This window comes from Pleurodeles waltl, chromosome 6 (genome assembly GCF_031143425.1).
Source record: "Pleurodeles waltl isolate 20211129_DDA chromosome 6, aPleWal1.hap1.20221129, whole genome shotgun sequence".
NCBI classification, from domain to species: Eukaryota; Metazoa; Chordata; class Amphibia; order Caudata; family Salamandridae; genus Pleurodeles; species Pleurodeles waltl.
The window spans coordinates 32,539,381-32,560,093 of NC_090445.1; the positions used below are offsets into that span (position 1 = coordinate 32,539,381).

General features: G+C 47.0%; 1 protein-coding gene across 1 annotated transcript in view; it reads right to left on the reverse strand.

Annotated features, from left to right (window-relative positions):
* The window catches only part of BAG6 (BAG cochaperone 6), a 142,678-nt gene that overhangs the window by 59,976 nt on the left and 61,989 nt on the right, over positions 1-20,713 (reverse strand). The window contains exon 4 of the mRNA XM_069241980.1: positions 275-486. Within this exon, the coding sequence (XP_069098081.1) occupies positions 275-486 (212 nt within the window). The remainder of the gene's footprint in view (positions 1-274; positions 487-20,713) is intronic.

Below are 20,713 nucleotides of genomic sequence, written 5' to 3' on the forward strand. Positions count from 1 at the left end.
AAGTGTTTTTGTTCCTTTTAGAAATGTAAGAATTTTGCCAGTATGCTTTTATGGTATTGTTTTACCGAAATAAAGCTGGAAATTGATACATTGATTGATAAAGAAGATGAAACCAACTTAAGAAGGCAGAGCTTAACCAAAATAAAGTGAAACACAGACAAGACATAAGGACACACTGAACTAAAGCATCATGCCAACTATCCCCTCCTGGTACAAGAGTGCAGCACTTGTGAACACACAGCAGACCAGCTGCAGTGCAGCCACCACCACTCACCTGGATTTGCTGGGTGTCTGTTATGCTGACTGGTAGGTTGAAGGTCCCCACCATCACATAGCTGTTCGCATTGCGGTCGTGAACAGTAGGGCCAGCTCCTCGTCCTACCCCGTTAGGCGCAGCTGAGGTAGAAGCCCCCAAGGCACCTCCCGCTGAGGGTTGTGCCTGTGGAGGAGCCCGCTCCACCAGGTGGATAACTTTGCCATCAACGTCTGTGGAGGAGGAAAAAAAGTGTATTTATTGTAACAGAATAAAGTATTTTCCATCATAACAAAATTACCTGGTATTGGAAGCCCTTCCATCCTTTGTTAGAGTTGCTTTCCCTCAGACAACTTATTTATCCTTGCAAAAAGCAGCAAAGCGACACAGGACCCCTGTGGACATTTTATCAATTTTGAATAACCTCTGCAGTGCGCCGTTTTACTCACAGGACAGCAGAAATGTTCTTAAAATGAACTTACACCACAAGTTAATATCATTCACCTAACAAAGGTAGGTAGGAATGTAGACATACCCCTTAAATACAGGTTTTTATTGAAGATGAGGAGGATATGAAACAGAGACCTCAACTGAATGAGGATGAGTTGAAGCACTGTAAGAAATGTAGGCTCTGGGCAGCAGCACAAAATCCTTAATGGCCCACTAAAAACCCAGTCTTAAGGCTAATATTTGTACATGTTTTACTAGGCCAAGTGTTATTTAAGGGTATTTTCATTAAATTCACAAAAACTGAATATCTCTACATGAAGTCACGATCATGGAACACTGAGAAATATACCTCTCCGATTTAATTTTAATCACTTTCCATATTCAACCTTTCATTTGATCAAAGCACATACATCTAAAAATCCAAAAGACAAACGGTACACAATAGAGCATGCTGTTTTTTTCTTCATTTAAAAAAAGTAACAAACATTATTGGAGAATAGGAGGCACACTAAGACAAACAACTGAAAACTTGCACTGCCACGGTCGCATGACACCACCCTGTGGCAAATGGTTTGTACAATCATTTTTCCATTTGGAACTCTTGAAAACAGGGTTCTAACCTACATCCACTTTTTAACAGAAACCATTATGAAAACCTGCGTCCAAACGTGTAATACCTTTTAATTTGTACTAGGACACTTTGTGCCACCTAGGGGCTAGATTTCACTCTATTTTCTCTCCACAAGTACACTGCCAACAGAGACTTTATCTTTTCACAGGAACACAGCCAGACTCTTAAACAGTGAAAATGTTACCTATATTTTCCGCACATGATCTAATTCTGTGCATAATTTGTGTGTGAGGTATTCTCCTTAAGGCAATTAAGGATAGCGGTTGCTAGACTGGGGGTAAAAACCACTGTTGCAGCAAGGTCAGTGGCACAGTGGAATAAACGGGACCAGAAGAAACAACTTTTGTAAAATTGGCCTGCTGGCCTTCTCTTATACCTCAAGGAGGTTCCTCAGAGACAGCCCACAATTTGTATGGACACTGACATGGAACAATGCAAAGAAAGAACCATGGATTCAATGTCAACCCTGAAAGAGAACCATTACATTCTGGGAGCCCAAAATGTTATGTATTAGAATAATTGAATAGACATAGCCTGTGACACTAAAGACTAAACTGAAGGTTGAGTGCACAGCCCATAACGAAGGTGATGCGCACCAGTCCAGTGGGGCCTGTGAGACAGTCTAAATTAAAAGGTCCATGCAAAAGAGGGTCATGATGCAGGAGCACATCTATGCCCCTGGAGGGTTAAGCCCTCCCAGACAGTTGTCCCCTTATTGGTCCATACTGCTTAAACTCGGCACATCAATAGGCCAGACCACTATCGGCATGCTGACAGATGGTTATAGCGTCAAAGACTCCAGAGGCCAAGATGGCAGGAGACAATAACATGAAGAAAATGCCAGTGAGGACTGTGTAATGAGGACTCACAGGTCCAATAAAACCAATAGTGTCATAACAATTTATAGAAGAAAGACATAGTAATGATAATCTTAGAGACCATGAAGGTCAAGATACTTCTTCACACTCTTGTTGGAGATGTTAATAAAAAACTAGCTTTAGAAAGATAGTGCAATATGCTAGATAAGCCATATTACATAATGCTACTAACCCACAAACATAGGCAGCACAAAGAATTGCACTTATGGGGATGTGGGCAAAAAAACAAAATACAAAAATAAAATCAAAATACAAAAAAAAAGAAAAAAAAAAAAAACACATTTCTACACATAGTATGTGGATGGCCAGAAACAGAAGGCCATTGGCAGAAGATCGACCGGATGCTGGAAAAAAATGGGTCATCTAACAGAAATCACAGCTACAACCATACTCAAACTCCATACTGGAAACTGTATGGCATTAGGTTTGATTAGATAGCAGCAAAGACGGATGGTGATCCAAGGTTTCATTGTGGCCAAATGTGACCCTATCAAGAAATGATTGTGCCGAAGGGATGTTGCAACAGACATGGGTGCTCCAGCATCAGATTATCGAATGAAGCAGTAACTGTAGGAAAATGCCACTGTTGGCATGGTCACCCCCCTCCCCCCCCCACTTTATGCCCAGTGTTGATTCCAGCTTTGATTGGAAGTGTGCTGGGACCCAGCTAACCAGGCCCCAGCACCAGTTTTCTTTCCCTAAAACTGTACTTTTGTTTCTACAACTGGCACAGCCCTGGCACACAGTTAAGTCTCTTGTAAAAGGTATCCCTGGTACCAAGGGCTGTGTGGCCAGGTAAGGTCTCTAAGGGCTGCAGCATGTCTTATGCCACCCTAAGGGACCCCTCACTCAGTACATGCACACTGTCTTGCAGCGTGAGTGTGCTAGTGGGGAGAAAAGAAGAAGTTGACATGGCACTCCCCTCATAGTGCCATGCCCACCTACCACTGCCTGTGCCATAGGTAAGTCACCTCTTTAGCAGGCCTTACAACCCTAAGGCGGGGTGCACTATACCACAGGTGAGGGCCTAGCAGCATGAGCAATATGCCCCTACAGTGTCTAAGCCAATTCTTAGCTATTGTAAGTGCAGGGTAGCCATATTGAGTATATGGTCTGGGAGTTTGTCATTACGAACTCCACAGCACCATAATGGCTACACTGTGAGATTTATTGAAAAATGCACACAGTGGGCATCTTACAGATCCCCTCCCTGTATGTTAGCACAACTGCTAGTGTAAGGCTGACAGGTCTATGCCAGACTGCCACTTCCAGGCGAGTTTCTGACCACATGGGGTGAGTGCCTTTGTGCACTCTGGTCAGAAACAAAGCCTGTCCTGGGTGGAGGTGCTTCACACCTCCCCCCTACAGGAACTGTACCACCTGGCGGTGAGCCTCAAAGGCTCACTCCTTTTGTTACAGTGCCCCCAGGGCACTCCAGCCAGTGGAAATGCCCACCCCACCGGACAAGCCCCCCCTTTTGGCAGCAAGTCCAGAAGGATAGTGAGAAAAACGGGGAGTCACTCCCCTCAGCTAGTACTACCCCCTAAGGTGTCCAGAGCTGAAGTGACCCCCTCCTTGAAAAATCCTCCATCTTGTTCTGGCAGATTAAGACTAATAGGGATAGGGATGAGGCCCCCCTCCCGAGAAGGAGTGCGCACAAGGAGGGTGTAGCCACCCTCAGGGACAATAGCCATTGGCTACTGCACCCTGACCCTATCACACGCCTAAATTTAGTATTTAGGGGCAACCTGAACCTGACGACCTCAAGAAAGAAGAACTGCTGAGCTGAAAACCTCGTAGAGAAGAGAAGGAGACAACAACTGACTCTGCCCCAGCCCTACTGGCCAGTCTCCTATATCAGAAAGCTGCAACAGAAGCTGCAGGACCAGTGACCCCGGAAATGCCTCCAGGGGACTGCCTGCCTCACCAAGAACCAAGAAACTCCTGTGGCCATCAGACCTGTCCAACAAGAAGACAAAGAAACAATCTTTAAAGGGACTCACACACCTCACTCCAGAAGCATGAGTCCAACATACTCTGCACCTGATGCCCCCAGCCCGTGTCCAGAGAAACCAACTAGCCAGAGAGGTCCCCCAGGCAATTCAGACTACGTGAACATCCTGGGCTGACCTCTCCAGACCCCCACGACGACACCTGCAGAGGGAATCCCAAGGACCCCCCCCCTCAGAGTTCTATTGAGAACCAGATGCCCTATGTGCACACTGCACCCAGCCACCCGAGTGCTGCTGAGGTTTGGTGCCTACTTGGGGCCCCTCCACTGTTCTTTCAAACCCCACCGGTGAGCCCTCTGACAACATGGGTACTTACCTGCAAGCAGACTGGAACCGGAGTACCCCATGTCGCCATAGAGGGCCACGTTATTTTGGCTCCTATTTGACCTCTGCACCTAACTGGCCCTGTTTTGCTGGGTGTTTGGGGTTATCTTGAACCCCCCAACGGTGGGCTACCTATGCCCCAGAGATTGAACGCATACGTTTGTTACTTACCTCAAAAACTGTACTTTACTTACCTCCCCCCAGGAAATGTTGAAAATTGCAGTGTCCACTTTTAAAATTGCTTTTTGCAATTTTAAAGAAAACTGTGTACATTGTTGATTCCATTCAAAGTTCTGAGTATTACTATGCAAAGTACCTTTAATTTAATGTACTTAGCTGCTAAATGAAACTTGTGGTTCTAGAAATAAATTAACAAAAGAATATTTTTCTATATGAAAACCTATTGGTCTGGAGTTAAGTCATTGAGTGTGTGTTTTCATTTATTGCGTGGGTGTGTACAACAAATGCTTAACACTACCCTCTGATAAGCCTAACTGCTCGACCACACTACCACAAATACAGCATTAGTATTATCTATTATTGCCTCTGTCGAGCCTCTTGGGGAACCTCTGGACTCTGTGCACACTATCTCATTTTGGTATAGTATATACAGAGCCAGCTTCCTACAGTAACCCACGGTCTCCCCTAGCACCTTAACGAGTCCAGGGTCGCGGAAGGTGGAGAGAGGTGAAGACAGTGGCAGGAGGCACTGGGGAAACAAACTTCTGTACCCTAGGCGGTGCTAGGTATGCAGACTGTTGGTGGGTCGCCAAACAAGATGTCAGCTGCCAGCCTCACCTACAGGGGCGAACAGCTATTAGGGCTCCCAGGGAATTCTTGCCCTCTTTGGTGGGCATGGACAGCCTAGTTTTCCAAACTCTGCTCAGAAAGATGACTGCGCAGCCAGGAGACTAAGTCAGATGTCCGCTGCAGGTGATGAGGAAGGAGCGCCTCCAGTTCTCAGTTATAGGTGGACAGTACACCCTGAGGCTTACAATATAAAGTCTTTTGCCTGATAAGATAGTGGGAAGCCCGAGTTAGAAGGTTCTGATTAGAACATTAAGTCACGCGACTTAGGGGGTGGAGGCAACAGCCAGGACAAGGACTGACAGTGCCAGCCGACATAGGAGAATGGTTCGGTGGCAACAGCCAGGATAATTGACAGTACTCACCCAGATAAGAGCGTAAAGTGTCTCCCAGTCCACAACCCAGCAGCTATGGTCCGAGGAAAAAGGAAAATGTTACTTTCCTGTAGACATCTGTTTGTGGCATGCAGTGCTGTAGATTCACATGCTATGCATTATCTTGCCATCTAGTGTTGGGCCCGGAGTGCTGCAACTTGTTTTTCTCTAAGAAGGCTTTTTGAGTCCTGGGATTGAGAGGCTCCCCCTTCTTGGTGTTACTGCACATGGGCATTCAGTTCTTTGTTGGATTGTTTTGCCGCAGGTGGGTGCAGTGAGAGTATAGAGAAGCACAGAAAACAGTACGTCCATGCAAGCATAAGGAACTATATACTAATAGAAACTAACTGAAACTGCCACAGGCTTCCGGGGAGGAGGGAGGGTGCAAGTGAACCTACAGCACTACATGCCACAAACAGATGTCTACTGGTAGGTAACATTTTCCGTTCAGTGTGTGGCTGTAGATACACATGCTGTGCATAGACTGTAAAGCAGTCTTCCTAAAGAAATGCGGTGGCTAGCCTTTAGGATTTGCAGTTGTTTGAAAAAGTGTTCAGCATTGCCTCCCTGACGAGCTTTAACATCTATGCAGTAATGTTTAGCGAACGTGTGTGGTGTAAACCAAGTAGCTGCTTTGCAAATGTCAGCTAAGGGGATATTCCCCAAGAATGCCATTGTGGCGCCTTTTTTCTTGTGGAATGTGCTTTGGGAGTCAATGTCAACTGTCTTTTTGCTTTAGCGTAACATATTTGTATAAACTTTATTTTACATCTAGCTATGCTATTTTTTGTACTGAGATTTCCTTTATGTGGTGCTGAAAAAGCCACAAAAATCTGCTTAGATTTCCTTAACTCTTTTGTTCTGTCAGTATAATACATGAGGGCTCTTTTTACATCTAATATGTGGAGTGCTCTTTCTGCCACAGAGTCCGGTGGCAGTTTGATTAATGTGGAATTGTGATACATACAAACCCTACATTTCTACCAAAAGTTGTAAGACAAGTTTATCGTTATGTTTCTGAAAGAAAGGCTCCTGCAATGTGGAAGCATGCAGCTCACTAACACGTCTTAGAGATGTAATAGCAACTAAGAAAGCCACTTTGTAAGAAAGGAATTATATCTGACATGAGTGACTAGGCTCAAATGGAGGACCCATGAGCCTAGAGAGTACAATATTAAGATTCCAGGCAGGCATTGGGGGAAAGATTACTCTTTTAAGGCCTTCCCTAAAAGCTTTAATGACTATGTTGTCTGTTTTTTAAATATGCCGCAATTGCAGGTGAGTGTAGCTGAACTGAGGTGTATGCTAGATTTGCATTTTGCAGGTGAAGAAAATAACATGTGTCTTGCACTGATGGTGTTATTGGATCAATGTGTTTAGATTGACAGTAACCGACAAAACGTTATTTTGCTGTATATCAGGCTCTTCTTGTTGGCCTATGTGCCGGTTTTAAAATATCCATACATTCTGCCAGTAATTGAAGGCAACCGGATACTATGACTTCAGGAGCCATATTGCAAGGTTGAGTGAATTGGGATCTGGATGCCTTATTTGTTGGAGATTTTGTGTGAGAAGAGCAGGTCTGTTGGGGAGTTTCTCGTGATATACTAGAGAGAGCTCCAGCAGAGTTGTAAACCATGGTTGGCAAGCACATGTGGGTGATACTAGGATCATTTTGAGGGGTTTGAGTTTCCTCACCAGGAATGGAATGAGTGGGAGAGGTGGAAAAGTGTAAGCAAATATCCCTGACCAGTTGATGGGGCATTGCCTTTGGACTGGGGCTGTGGGCACTTGGATGCAAATTTTTGGCATTTTGAGTTTTCTGCTGCAGTGATCAGATCTATCGGAGGTGTTCCCCACTTTTGAAAGTATTTATGCAGTACTACTGGGTGGAGTTCCTATTCATGGACTTGTTAATACGTCCTGCTTTGGAGGTCTGCAAAGTCGTCTGTGCCTGGGTGATAATCTGCCAGAAGATGAACGCGGTGATGAGCCCACCTTCAGATTGTTTGTGCTAGCTGAGACTAGAGAGAGCGTGCCACACCCGTTTTTGTAAATAATACATTGCTTTCATGTTGTCTGTGCGGATTAAGACAGATTTGTGTATTACAAAGATTGCCTGAAGTTCCAAAACATTTATGTTTTTGGTCTGGTGACTGGATCCCATGATCCCTGCACTGTGAGTTTGCGGAGGGGAGCTCCCCATCCTGTGAGGGAGGTATCAGAGTTAAAACTACTTGGGGGACCGGGTCTTAAAAAGGCTGTCCTTTGATTAGGCTGGTGGGATTCCGCCCTATGAGAGATGTGTAAGCTGGTTGATCTATCAACACTAGATCCTGAAGATGACCCAGAGCTTGCGACTGTTGGTGAGAGAGACGTTGTAAGGGACGAATATGGAGTCTGGCATGAGGGACGATGGCAATGCAGGGTGCCATCATACCTAGGAGTTTCAATGTTTTGACTGTATAGATTTGATAGACCTGTATTGAAGAGATTATTTGATGAAAGTTGTGAACACTTGCTGGATTGGGGTAAGCAAGGCCTAATTTTGTGTTGAGTATAGCCCCCAAATACGGTTAAATCTGCAGAGGCTGTAAGTGTGATTTTATTAAGTATATTGTAAATCCTAATTTGTGAATAAGGTTTACTGTGATTTGAGTGTGAGACTGACACAGATGTAAAGTGTTGGCTTTGATGAATCAATCGTCCAAGTAAGGGAATATGTATGTGTTGTCTTCTTAGATGTGCTGCAACTACTGCTAGATACTTGGTAAATTCTCTGGGAGCGGTTGTGACCCCAAAAAGTAGAACCTTGAACTGAATGTTGTCCTGCCACAGGATGAACTGGAATGTGAAAGTAGGCGTCTGAGATCTAGAGCAGTCATAAAAATCGTTTTTTTTTTTTCAGTAACTGAATCACATCCTTAAGTGTGACTATGTGAAAATGTTCAGAGAATATATTGATTTAGGGGGCTGAGATCTAAAATAGGCCTGAAGGTGCAGTCTTTTTTGGGAATCAGGAAGTAGAGTTAGCACACTCCTATTCCATGGTATTGCACGGGAACTTTTTCTATAGCTTCTTTTGACAGTAGAGATTGAACCACCGTGTTTAAAAATGCGAGATATTCTGTTGATATCTCGTGTTTGTGAGGTGGAATGTTTCGAGGCGTTGATGTCAGTCCCAGACAATAACCACGTTGGATAATGGATAGGACCCACAAGTCCGATGTTGTGCTTATCCACTGTTGGTGATAAAATTGAAGACTCCCCCCTAATGGAGTGGAATGAGGAGGGGGAATATAGAGGCAGTCAATGTCAGACTCTGGAGGGTGAAACACGGGTGTTAGTGGTTTTTCCCCTGCCTTTGGAGCAGTTTGCTCTATATGTTCCTCTGAAAAGCTCTCTGGAGTAGAAGGAAGAGGTTTCACATTGCTGTGAATTTGAGTGATCAGAAGATGCGGTTGCCTTGTAGCCACCCCTGTATAATGGGTGGCAGAAAAAACACTATTTGGTTGTTCTTGTAAGGCACCCATTGCTTTAGCAGTGTCAGGGTCTTTTTTGAGTTTTTCTAGGGTGAAGTCAAACAGTGACCGAAATAGGTGCTCCCCATCAAAAGGCATATTGAGGACAGCTTTTTGGACTTCTGCTTTGAAACCAGAGCACCTTGACCAGGCATGACTCCTAAGGAGTATACTGGTATTGTCCCCTCATGCAGCTCCGTCAGCAGCATCTAGTGCACATCTAATTAAATTATTCAAAATTGTCTAACCTTCAGAGATAAATTTGCTGTGCACGTTCTCAATATTCTTCTGGGAGGTGCAGAAGGATGTCTTCCATTTGGTCCCAGTGTGCCCTATCGTATCTAGCCAGTAGTGCTTGGGAGTTAGCAATACGCCAACGATTGGCAGTTTGCACAGCAGCACTTTTTCCCACTGCATCAAGTTTTTTTTTGGTTTTTTTTTTTTTACTCTTTCTTTAGTGGAAGAGAATCTCCAGTAGTCTGACTATTTACCCCTTTCCTGGCAGTAGTGGTAACAATGGAATCTGGTGGCACTTGGGACTGGATGTATATTGGATCAGATGAGGCAGCCTTATATTTTTTTATCTAACCGTGGTGCAAGGATTCAGGAGCATACAGGTTCATTGAAAATGCCCTGGACAGGTCTAAGCATTTCTGGCAACATAGGAAGAAATTGTATGCCTTTGTGTGTTGAAGTGAGGGTATCCAATAAAAAATATTCCTCTTTTTAATCTTTATGTAATTGCACAATGTGATATGCCGCAGCTCTGGCTACTACTTGTTGATAGCCAGTGGTGTCTTCTAGAGGTGAGGGGCGTGCAGGATAGAGATCTGGGTCTGTATACATAACTGGGTCTGTATCATAAGTATCCAAGGTGTCACGGTCTTATGGACTATCGTCTAGTTCTTCCCTACCATATACAGGTGTACCCTGTGGTGTGTATTCTCCTCCCACTTCAAAGCTAGGTGAATGAGGTGGAGGAGAGAAAAGAGGTGGTGGAGGAGAGAAAAGAGGTGGTGGAGGAGAGAAAAGAGGTGGTGGAGGAGAGAAAAGAGGTGGAGATGGAGGAGGTGGCGGCGGATTCCACAATTGGCACACCCTGGCACCCAGATAAGTCCCTTGTAACTGGTACTTCTAGTACCAAGGGCCCTGATGCCAAGGAAGGTCTCTAAGGGCTGCAGCATGTCTTATGCCACCCTAGGGACCCCTCACTCAGCACAGACACACTGCTTGCCAGCTTGTGTGTGCTGATGGGGAGAAAATGACTAAGTCGACATGGCACTCCCCTCAGGGTGCCATGCCAACCTCCCACTGCCTGTGGCATAGGTAAGTCACCCCTCTAGTAGGCCTTACAGCCCTAAGGCAGGGTGCACTATACCACAGGTGAGGGCATATGTGCATGAGCACTATGCCCCTACAGTGTCTAAGCAAAACCTTAGACATTGTAAGTGCAGGGTAGCCATAAGAGTATATGGGCTGGGAGTCTGTCAAAAATGAACTCCACAGCTCCATAATGGCTACACTGAATACTGGGAAGTTTAGTATCAAACTTCTCAGAATAATAAACCCACACTGATGCCAGTGTTGGATTTATTAAAAAAATGCACACAGAGGGCATCTTAGAGATACCCCCTGTATTTTACCCAATTGTTCAGTGCAGGACTGACTGGTCTGTGCCAGCCTGCTGCTGAGAGACGAGTTTCTGACCCCATGTGGTGAGAGCCTTTGTGCTCTGAGGACAGAAACAAAGCCTGCTCTGGGTGGAGGTGCTTCACACCTCCCCCCTGCAGGAACTGTAACACCTAGCAGTGAGCCTCAAAGGCTCAAGCTTCGTGTTACAATGCCCCAGGGCACTCCAGCTAGTGGAGATGCCCACCCCCTGGACACAGCCCCCACTTTTGGCGGCAAGTCCAGGAGAGATAATGAGAAAAACAAGGAGGAGTCACTGGCCAGTCAGGACAGCCCCTAAGGTGTCCTGAGCTGAGGTGACTGACTTTTAGAAATCCTCCATCTTGCAGATGGAGGATTCCCCCAATAGGATTAGGGATGTGCCCCCCTCCCCTCCGGGAGGAGGCACAAAGAGGGTGTAGCCACCCTCAGGGCTAGTAGCCATTGGCTACTAACCCCCCCAGACCTAAACACACCCCTAAATCGAATATTTAGGGGCTCCCAGAACCTAGCAAGATAGATTCCTGCAACCTAAGAAGGCGAAGGACTGCTGAGCTGAAAACCTGCAGAGAAGACGGAGACACCAACTGCTTTGGCCCCAGCTCTACCGGCCTGTCTCCCCACTTCTAAAGAGACTGCTCCAGCGATGCGTTTCACAGGGTCCAGCGACCTCTGAAGCCTCAGAAGACTACCCCACATCTAGAAGGACCAAGAACTCCTGAGGACAGCGGCTCTGTTCCACAGAGACTGCAACTTTGCAAGAAAGAAGCAACTTTGAAACACCACACGTTTCCCGCCGGAAGCGTGAGACTTTGCACTCTGCACCAGACGCCCCCAGCTCGACTTGTGGAGAACAAACACCACAGGGAAGACTCCCCGGCGACTACGAGTACCCAGAGCGGACCCCCCCTGACCCCCACAGCGACGCCTGCAGAGGGAATCCAGAGGCTCTCCCTGACCGCTACTGCCTGCTTCAAAGACCCGACGCCTGGTAAAGACACTGCACCCGCAGCCCCCAGGACCTGAAGGATCCGACCTCCAGTGCAGGAGCGACCCCCAGGTGGCCCTCTCCCTTGCCCAGGTGGTGGCTACCCCGAGGAGCCCCTCCCTTGCCTGCATCGCTGAAGAGACCCCTTGGTCTCCCATTGAAACCTATTGCGAACCCGACGCCTTTTTGCACACTGCACCCAGCCGCCCCCGTGCCGCTGAGGGTGTACTTTCTGTACTGACTTGTGTCCCCCCCGGTGCCCTACAAAACCCCCCTGGTCTGCCCTCTGAAGACGCGGGTACTTACCTGCTGGCAGACTGAAACCGGGGCACCCCCTTCTCCATTGAAGCCTATCCGTTTTGGGCGCCACTTTGACCTCTGTACCTGACCGGCCCTGAGCTGCTGGTGTGGTAACTTTGGGGTTGCTCTGAACCCCCAACGGTGGGCTACCTTGGACCCAACTTTGAACCCCATAGGTGGTTTACTTACCTGCAAAACTAACAAACACTTACCTCCCCCAGGAACTGTTGAAAATTGCACTGTCTAGTTTTAAAATAGCTATATGTCATTTATGTGAAAACTGCATATGCTATTTTGCTAATTCAAAGTTCCTAAAGTTCCTACATGAAATACCTTTCATGTGAAGTATTACTTGTAAATCCTGAACCTGTGGTTCTTAAAATAAACTAAAAAAATATATTTTTGTATACAAAAACCTATTGGCCTGGAATTGTCTCAGTTTGTGTTCCTCATTTATTGCCTGTGTGTATACAACAAATGCTTAACTACCCTCTGATAAGCCTACTGCTCGACCACACTACCACAAAATAGAGCATTAGAATGATCTCCTTTTGCACTATCTTACCGCCAAGGGGAACCCTTGGACTGTGCATACTATTCCTTACTTTGAAATAGTGCATACAGAGCCAACTTCCTACAGGAAGTAAAGGGCAACAGATGCCTCAAGCATAGGTGACACTGGTAGTCAACACTCGTAGCCTGAGACTGGTAGGAAGGAGGCAGGGGTTGATAGTTATATCAGGGATGGAAGAAAATAAACCTTACTGAACACAGACAAATATGCAGAGGAGAATACTCGGAGGTACTTAGGCCAAACCTAAGGATAGGTCATGAGGGAAGAATGTGACTTCGGAGGTCAGGGGCTCTATTCTCTCCTAGAACGTCAATGGCTTGGGGCACAGATTAAAGTGGGAGATGGCATCCCAATTCCTGTTCCTGCACAATTTGGTTCTCATCTTACTGCAGGAGACTGATCTGAGTGGAATAACTGCGCCCACTTGGGAAGAGGCTGCTATAAAGCCCTGGTGCATTCAAGATGCACCTATGGATCCTAGAGAGTGGGTATTTAAGCACGTAGATCTTTGCCTCCAATGGTTGCTGCGACATGGGTAGATTTTAGTGGGGGTTATGCAGAGACACCAGTCTTGGTATATCCGGCCCATACTGCAGTCCATTATGCCACAACAAAATAGGCAGATGGCTGCTACCAACTCCAGACAAGATTACAGTACTAGGGGGCCACTTTAACCTCACTATGAGAGGAGAAATTGACAAACTTGTCAGAGGTAGCCAAGAAACTGGGTTAGATACTCAACTGTTGAATTTTACCATAGCACTCGGGCTGACAAATCGTTGAATGGATGCGCACCACCAAGACCAGCAGTATTCTTATGCCTCAGGCACCGCAGGCTCTGTGGCTCGGATGGAATACTTTCTGGGCCCACGGGTACAGATTGGTAGATTTGAGGACACAAGATGCCTACCTAGGGGAATTTCAGATCACTCCCCAATGTGTGTGATTAATGCAGTATAGTGTTTAGACACCTCCCACCTGGAAACTACATGACTGGCATACCAAAATGGAATACATTACTTACCCTGTCAGCCTCTGTAGCCATGTAGTGCTGTAGAGTCACATGCTCTGCATTCGCCTACCATCTAATGTTGGATTTGGATGTGTTCAAGTTTTTTCTTTTCCCCCAAAGAAAGTTCTTCGAGTCACGAGTTAGGGTAGCGACTCCTTCTCGGTGATACAGGGTATGGAAATCGACTCCATTGTGAGATTGTGTTCCCGCAGGTGGGTAATGGAGTGTAGAGTAAGGGTAAGTAATGAGATGTCCATGTTAGAACGAGTAGAAACGGCCACAGATGTCCGGGGAAGAGTGGGCAACCACAGCACTACTTGCCACGAACAGATGCTTACTTTAGGGAGCAATTTATGTACAGCACCTACAGAAGTATACTATGCAAATAGTCCAGATGACCCTTATTTATTTATAGGGGCTTTCTTTGAAAATTCTGAATGCCTTATTTTGTAGTAGGGTGGTCGAGCAGCTTAGGCTAATCAAAGGGGAGTATCAGGTATTCATTGCACACACAGTAAGTGAGACATACTCAAAGAAGAAATCCAACACCAATTTATAAAAAATAACAGATTTTTAAGTATTTTTAGGCACCAGGATCAGAATTGGATAAGTACTTTCAGAGTTAGGTTCTTACACTAAATTAGGATTAATGCAGATTTAAGGCATGAACATCGAACGCTGTAATGCTATCCTATGGAGAAAAATTTGCTGCAAAGGGTCCCTTACAATCGACTTCCAGGACTGTTCTTCAGGACGTAAGGTAAGTAGGGATCAAGGCCCAAGAATTAACTAGCAGTTCACTTCTGCCTGTCCTGGGTCGTCTCAATGCAGAGGTGCTTCTCAAGGTGGTAGTCACAAAAGCTACCCGTTACAGTCAATAGGTGGGACAGTACCTGGAAAGAGGCTGCAAGCAAGGACAGGGGGCCATTGTAGTTGAACCCAAAGGGGTGGCTCAGGCCTAGAGACACCATTGGTTCACTCTTACTTGAGGGGGTGGGGGGGCCTCAGGTACAATGGTGCTTTGTCTGTCAGGGTCACATTGACCGAGGCTCTCACAGTACCTGACCTTCTACAGAAGAGGCGGTGGGGCCTGGAACCGTAAGAGAGGCTCAGCTTGCAAGGGTTCTTGTGACCTCTGGCGCTCAGGTGCATTGGTGCCTCTCTCAACGTGAGTCACTGTCCCTGTAGTCCCTCGAAATGCAGGACTGTCTTCCTCGGTGTTGGTGTCCAGACAGGACGCAACAAGCGTTGGCTGCTGCAACTGCTCCCGTACCCAGGGAATTGGTGCTGAGGGGCTCCTGGAGGGGGTCAGTGTCTTGAGACGGGGTTGACCTCCTAGAATTTTGGTGACCTCTTCCTGGCAGGTTGCTCCCTCAGACCAGATGGTCCGTATAGGAAGCTGGCCTGGTGTGTGGTGGGTACGTATGGTACTTACACCTTATACCAGGTCCAGGTATCACTTCTTAGTGAAGTGCAGGCAGTGTTTATAAGCCAGGCTCTCTAAAGGTAGCGGTGGATGAGCAGCCAAGGCTTATCTAGGAGACATGCAATAACATTACAGACACACAGCATTTACTCACATGAAAGAAAAACACTCAGTTGTACAAAATAAAGGTAATTTATTTTTGGAACAAATCACCACAAAATACTAGACAGGTAACCCACCCTTCGGAGGTAAGTAATACACTAAATACATATACTAGTAATCAAAAAAAGGCATAGAAAAGGTTAGAAAACAGGGCAAATAGCAATAACCAATAGTACCCTAGGGGGAGCACTAACCAAATATATTAAAAAAAAAAACAAAAAAAAAAAAAAAGCAACTAAGGTACCCCCTCCTTGATAAGTAAAATGTGTAGAGGGGAGCTGAGAGTACTAGAAAGCCACAGAGGTAAGCAACACTGTACCCCCAGAGATCAGGAATGCAGGAATAAAACACTTGATTTCCCCAAACCACCCAAAAGGAGGAAAAGAAGAAAAATAAGACACCCAGAAAAGACTGCAAGAAAACCAGTGGTGGATTCCTGAAGAAAGAGACCTGTGGATAGAGAGGACCAAGTCCAAGAGTCACAGTGAAGTCCATGGGGGTAGAGGTTACTACCCACCCAGCTGTGGATGTAGGTGTTGGTCGACAGTGATGAAGAACAGGTCAGCACTGCAGCCCTGGAGCCGGTGAAGAGTCCCTGATGGATGCAGATGAAGCCCCACGCTGGAAGGGAAATTGCACACTGTTGTCTGTGCAGGAATTCCACTAACAAGCCTTGGCAAAGGCAAACTCGCGGTTAGTGGAAAAGAGGTGCTGCCAGGGACCAGCAAGGCCCAGGAGGACTCAACCCAGGAGGGTGAGTCACAGGGAAGCCTCAGCGTCGCAAAGTCCACACAAGCAGAGGCAGCACCCACAGAAGTTCCACAGGATGGACACATAGGAGTCACTTAAGAAGTCCACACAGCACTACAAAAGAGAATCCTACGCCGCAGGAGAAGTACACAGGCGGCTGTGCTTTGCAGGATGGAGTCCTGGGGGCTGGAGCTACAAGTCGTATGAAGATCCTTTGGAGGAGATGTAAACAAGCCTTGACAGCTGCAAGAGACGTGCTACACGGGGGTACTGTCCTGCATGGGAGGGCAAGGACTTACCTTCACCCCAGCTGGACAGCTGGCAGAGAAGACCAAGAAGACTACTCTGGACCACCACCCACAATGCAGGATCCACGCAGCCGGTCTCGTCGCTTGTTGGTGCCTGCGGTTGCAAGGAAGTGACTCCTTCACTCCAAGGGAGATATTCCTTCTTCTTGTGCAGGCTGAAGAGTTGCAGTCTTCGGAGGATGAATGGCCGGGGAAATGTTGCAAAGCTGGCTGAAGACGTGGAAACAAAGTTGCAGAAGTCTTCTTCATTGTAGCAGCGTTTGTCGTTTTCTGGAGGGTCCAGTTGCGGTTCCAGGGGCCAGAAGTCAAAGCAGAAGTTGCAGAGGAGTCCTGCTGGAAACTTTCAAGCCCAATCTGAGGTCCCACCCAAGAGAGAGACCCTAAATAGCCCTGAAAGGGGGGGGATTGGTCACCTAACCAGGTAAGCACTCATCAGGAAGTGGGTCTAACATCACCTGCCTGGCCACTCAGATGCCCCTGCCAACTTTGGAAATAAGATGGCAGCTTCCAGGGACCGTCTAGAGGAGCTCTGGTCACCACCCATGGGGTGGTGATTGACAGGGGAGTGGCCACTTCCCTTTCCATTGTCCAGTGTTGTGCCAGAGCACCGGTGTGGACTGGTTTATGCATGGAGGGCACCAAATGTGCCCTTCAAAAGCAAACCAGTGGTTTGGGGAGGCTACCCCTCCCAAGCCAGTCACACCTATTTCCAAAAGGAGAGGGCGTTACCTCCCTCTCCCAAAGGAAATCCTTTGTTCTGCTTTCCTGGGCTTGATCAGATCAAGCAGCAGAAGGGCAAAACCCGGTTTGTATGGTGGCAGCAGCCAGGCTTCCTAGAAAACCCTATAAGACTGGTGGTAGCAATGCTGGGGGTCCTTTAAGGAGCCCCCAGAGTGCATAAAATCATACTTCCAATACCTGCAACAGTATTTGGGTATGATTCTGACATGTTTGATCCCAAACATGCCTAGGTTTGGTGTTACCATTAAGTAGCTGGACATAGGTAGTGACCTATACCCAAGTACACATGTAAAATGTTGTCCCCCACACTCACGAAGTCCAGTAAAATTGATCTGGAGTTTCTGGGGGTACCTCTGCTAGTGCAGGGGTGCCCTCACACACAGGTACCTGCACCCTGCCCTCTGGGCTGAGAGGGCCTACCATGGGTGACTTACAGTGACCTTGTGCAGTGACCGTAGTGAAAACCGGTGCATTCACCTGTTTCACGCAGACTGCAATGGCAGGCCTGCAGGACCCTTTGCATGGGCTCCCTGTGGGTGGCAGAACAACTGCTGTGGCCCATAGGGCACCCCGGGAACCCTTAATGCCCTGGGCACCTAGGTACCATATACTAGGGACTAACATCGGGGGACCAGTATGCCAATTGTGGGAAGAAAAAGGTACAATTTAGAGGAGAGAACAAAACTACTGAGGACCTGGTTAGCAGGACCCAGTAGACACAGTCAAACATACTGACAACAGGCAGAAAATGGGGGTAACCATGCCAAGAAAGAGGGCACTTTCTTACAGTCGGCAAGAAGGTCCCTACCACTTGGGTTACAATTAGACAATACCTTGTCTTAGGGAGAGAGCACTAGCATGGAGGACTGGTTAGCAGGCCCCAGTGCAGTGTCAAGAGGCGAAAACCAGCATCTACCAGCTCTAAAGGAGGCAAAAACTGGGGGGACAACTGCAACATAATTCCAGTGTAATTAACATTCTGGTTGAGGTATGTGTGGCTGTAGAAACATGCTCTGCAACAAATGTAAAGCAGTCCCCCACAAAAGCAGTGGCTAACCTGTAGGTGTTTGGAAGAAAAAAAAAAAAAAAAAAGGAGTACATAATGCTGCCTGACCAACGTTGGTTTGTTGGTGTGCTAAAACATCCACACAATGTTTGGTGAAGGTGTGGACCATGTAGCTGGCTTATATATGCCAGTTAATGGAATGTGTTCTAGAAAAGCCATGGATGCTTCCTTTTTCCCCCCCCGCAGTAAAGAGTGCTCTAGGAGGAGAAGGAAAACACGTTTGAATGCATTTCACTATCCATCTGCCTATGCCCGATTTGGACACTGGGGTGCCTTTATGAGGTGAAAAGGGAACAAAAAGTTGTTTAGTTTTTCCGAACGTTTTAGTTCTATCAATATAGAACATAAGGGCTCTTAACGTCTAGTGTATGAAGAGCTCCTTCCGCAACAGAATCTGGCTGCGGGGGCAAAAAAGGAATTTTACTTACTCTAAGCATCTGTACGTGGCATGTAGTGCTGTAGGGTTAGAAATGAAGTCTCTAGTTGGCAAAGGTATGCACCCTTTCCAAGTCGGGAGCACAATACTAGTTAGGGTAAGTCAGATACACAACTTAAATTAACCTGTGCTCACCCTCTGGTAGCTTGGCACAGAGCAACCAGGCTTGACTTAGAAGGCAATGTGTAAAGTATTTATGCAACACTGAATTACAGCAACAGTGAAAGACACCATGAAAAGACAACACCAAGTTAGATATATTATAATATAATGATAATTTTATGATTAAGACAACAAAGCAACAAAAATCCAATCAGTAGAAGTCAAGATATACATTTTTAAAGATTAAATGTGAAAACAGTGCTTAGGAGTAGAAAGGAGTGCAAAGTCAAAATCCAGGCCGGCCACGATGGAGGGTAGGCCGGCTATATAACTCACACGGGGTCTGCTGCAACAGTACCTTTGGAAGACCAAAGCGTTGTCAAAGGCACTTGGGTCGATGTGTCGTCAGCGGGCTCCGTGAAAGTTCTATGTGATGCATTGCTTTCCTTGCCGCACTCAGTGATGTGTTGTCAGCAGCCTTGCAGTGCATCGTGGTTTAGCCACACAGCCCGGGAATCCACAGTAATCGGGCAGTCACCTCGTTGCTGGCAATGCACTGATTTTTCTGAAATGCTAAGGGCGATGAGTCGATTTTGGAAGATTTAAGCTGCAAAACCCTCTTGCGAGGTCTAGGACTGGAGAGGGAACCTCAGGCAAGCGAAGGACTCACAGGAGCAGAGTCCAGCAGCAACAGGAAAGCTGCAAGCAGTCTTTGATGTCCCCGAGACTGCAGAGAACAGGGGCAAGCCAACAAGCCCTTTGAGAATCTTGGTTGCAAGGATGTAAAATGCAAGTCCAGTCCTTCTCACTGCAGGACAGAAGGAGCTGGCCGACACAGCAGAGCAAACAGCAAAGGGGAATTCTCTCCTACAGAACAGCACACAGCAGCAGTAGACCAACACAGAAATGCAGTTGCAGAGGGGCTGTACATCCTGGCTGTAAGGAAATGCCTCCTTGGCATGGTTACCCCCTGACTTTTTGCCTTTGCTGATGCTATGTTTTGAATTGAAAGTGTGCTGAGGCCTGCTAACAGGCCCCAGCACCAGTGTTCTTTCCCTAACCTGTACTTTTGTTCACACAATTGGCACACCCTGGCATCCAGGTAAGTCCCTTGTAACTGGTACCCCTGGTACCAAGGGCCCTGATGCCAGGAAAGGTCTCTAAGGGCTGCAGCATATCTTATGCCACCCTGGGGACCCCTCACTCAGCACAGACACACTGCTTGTCAGCTTGTGTGTGCTGGTGAGGACAAAACGAGTAAGTCGACATGGCACTCCCCTGAGGGTGCCATGCCAACCTCTCACTGCCTATGCAGTATAGGTAAGACACCCCTCTAGCAGGCCTTACAGCCCTAAGGCAGGGTGCACTATACCATAGGTGAGGGCACCAGTGCATAAGCACTGTGCCCCTACAGTGTCTAAGCCAAACCTTAGACATTGTAAGTGCAGGGTAGCCATAAGAGTATATGGTCTGGGAGTCTGTCGAACTCCACAGCACCATAATGGCTACACTGAAAACTGGGAAGTTTGGTATCAAACTTCTCAGCACAATAAATGCACACTGATGCCAGTGTACATTTTATTGTAAAATACACCCCAGAGGACACCTTAGAGGTGCCCCCTGAAACCTTAACCAACTACCCGTGTAAGCTGACTGGTTTTAGCAGCCTGCCACACTCGAGACATGTTGCAGGCCACCTGGGGAGAGTGCCTTTGTCACTCTGTGGCTAGTAACAAAGCCTGCACTGGGTGGAGATGCTATCACCTCCCCCAGACAGGAGCTGTAACACCTGGCGGTGAGCCTCAAAGGCTCACCCCCTTTGTTCCAGCACCACAGGGCACTCCAGCTAGTGGAGTTGCCCACCCCCTCCGGTCACGCCCCCACTTTTGGCGGCAAGGCCGGAGGAAACAATGAGAACAACAAGGAGGAG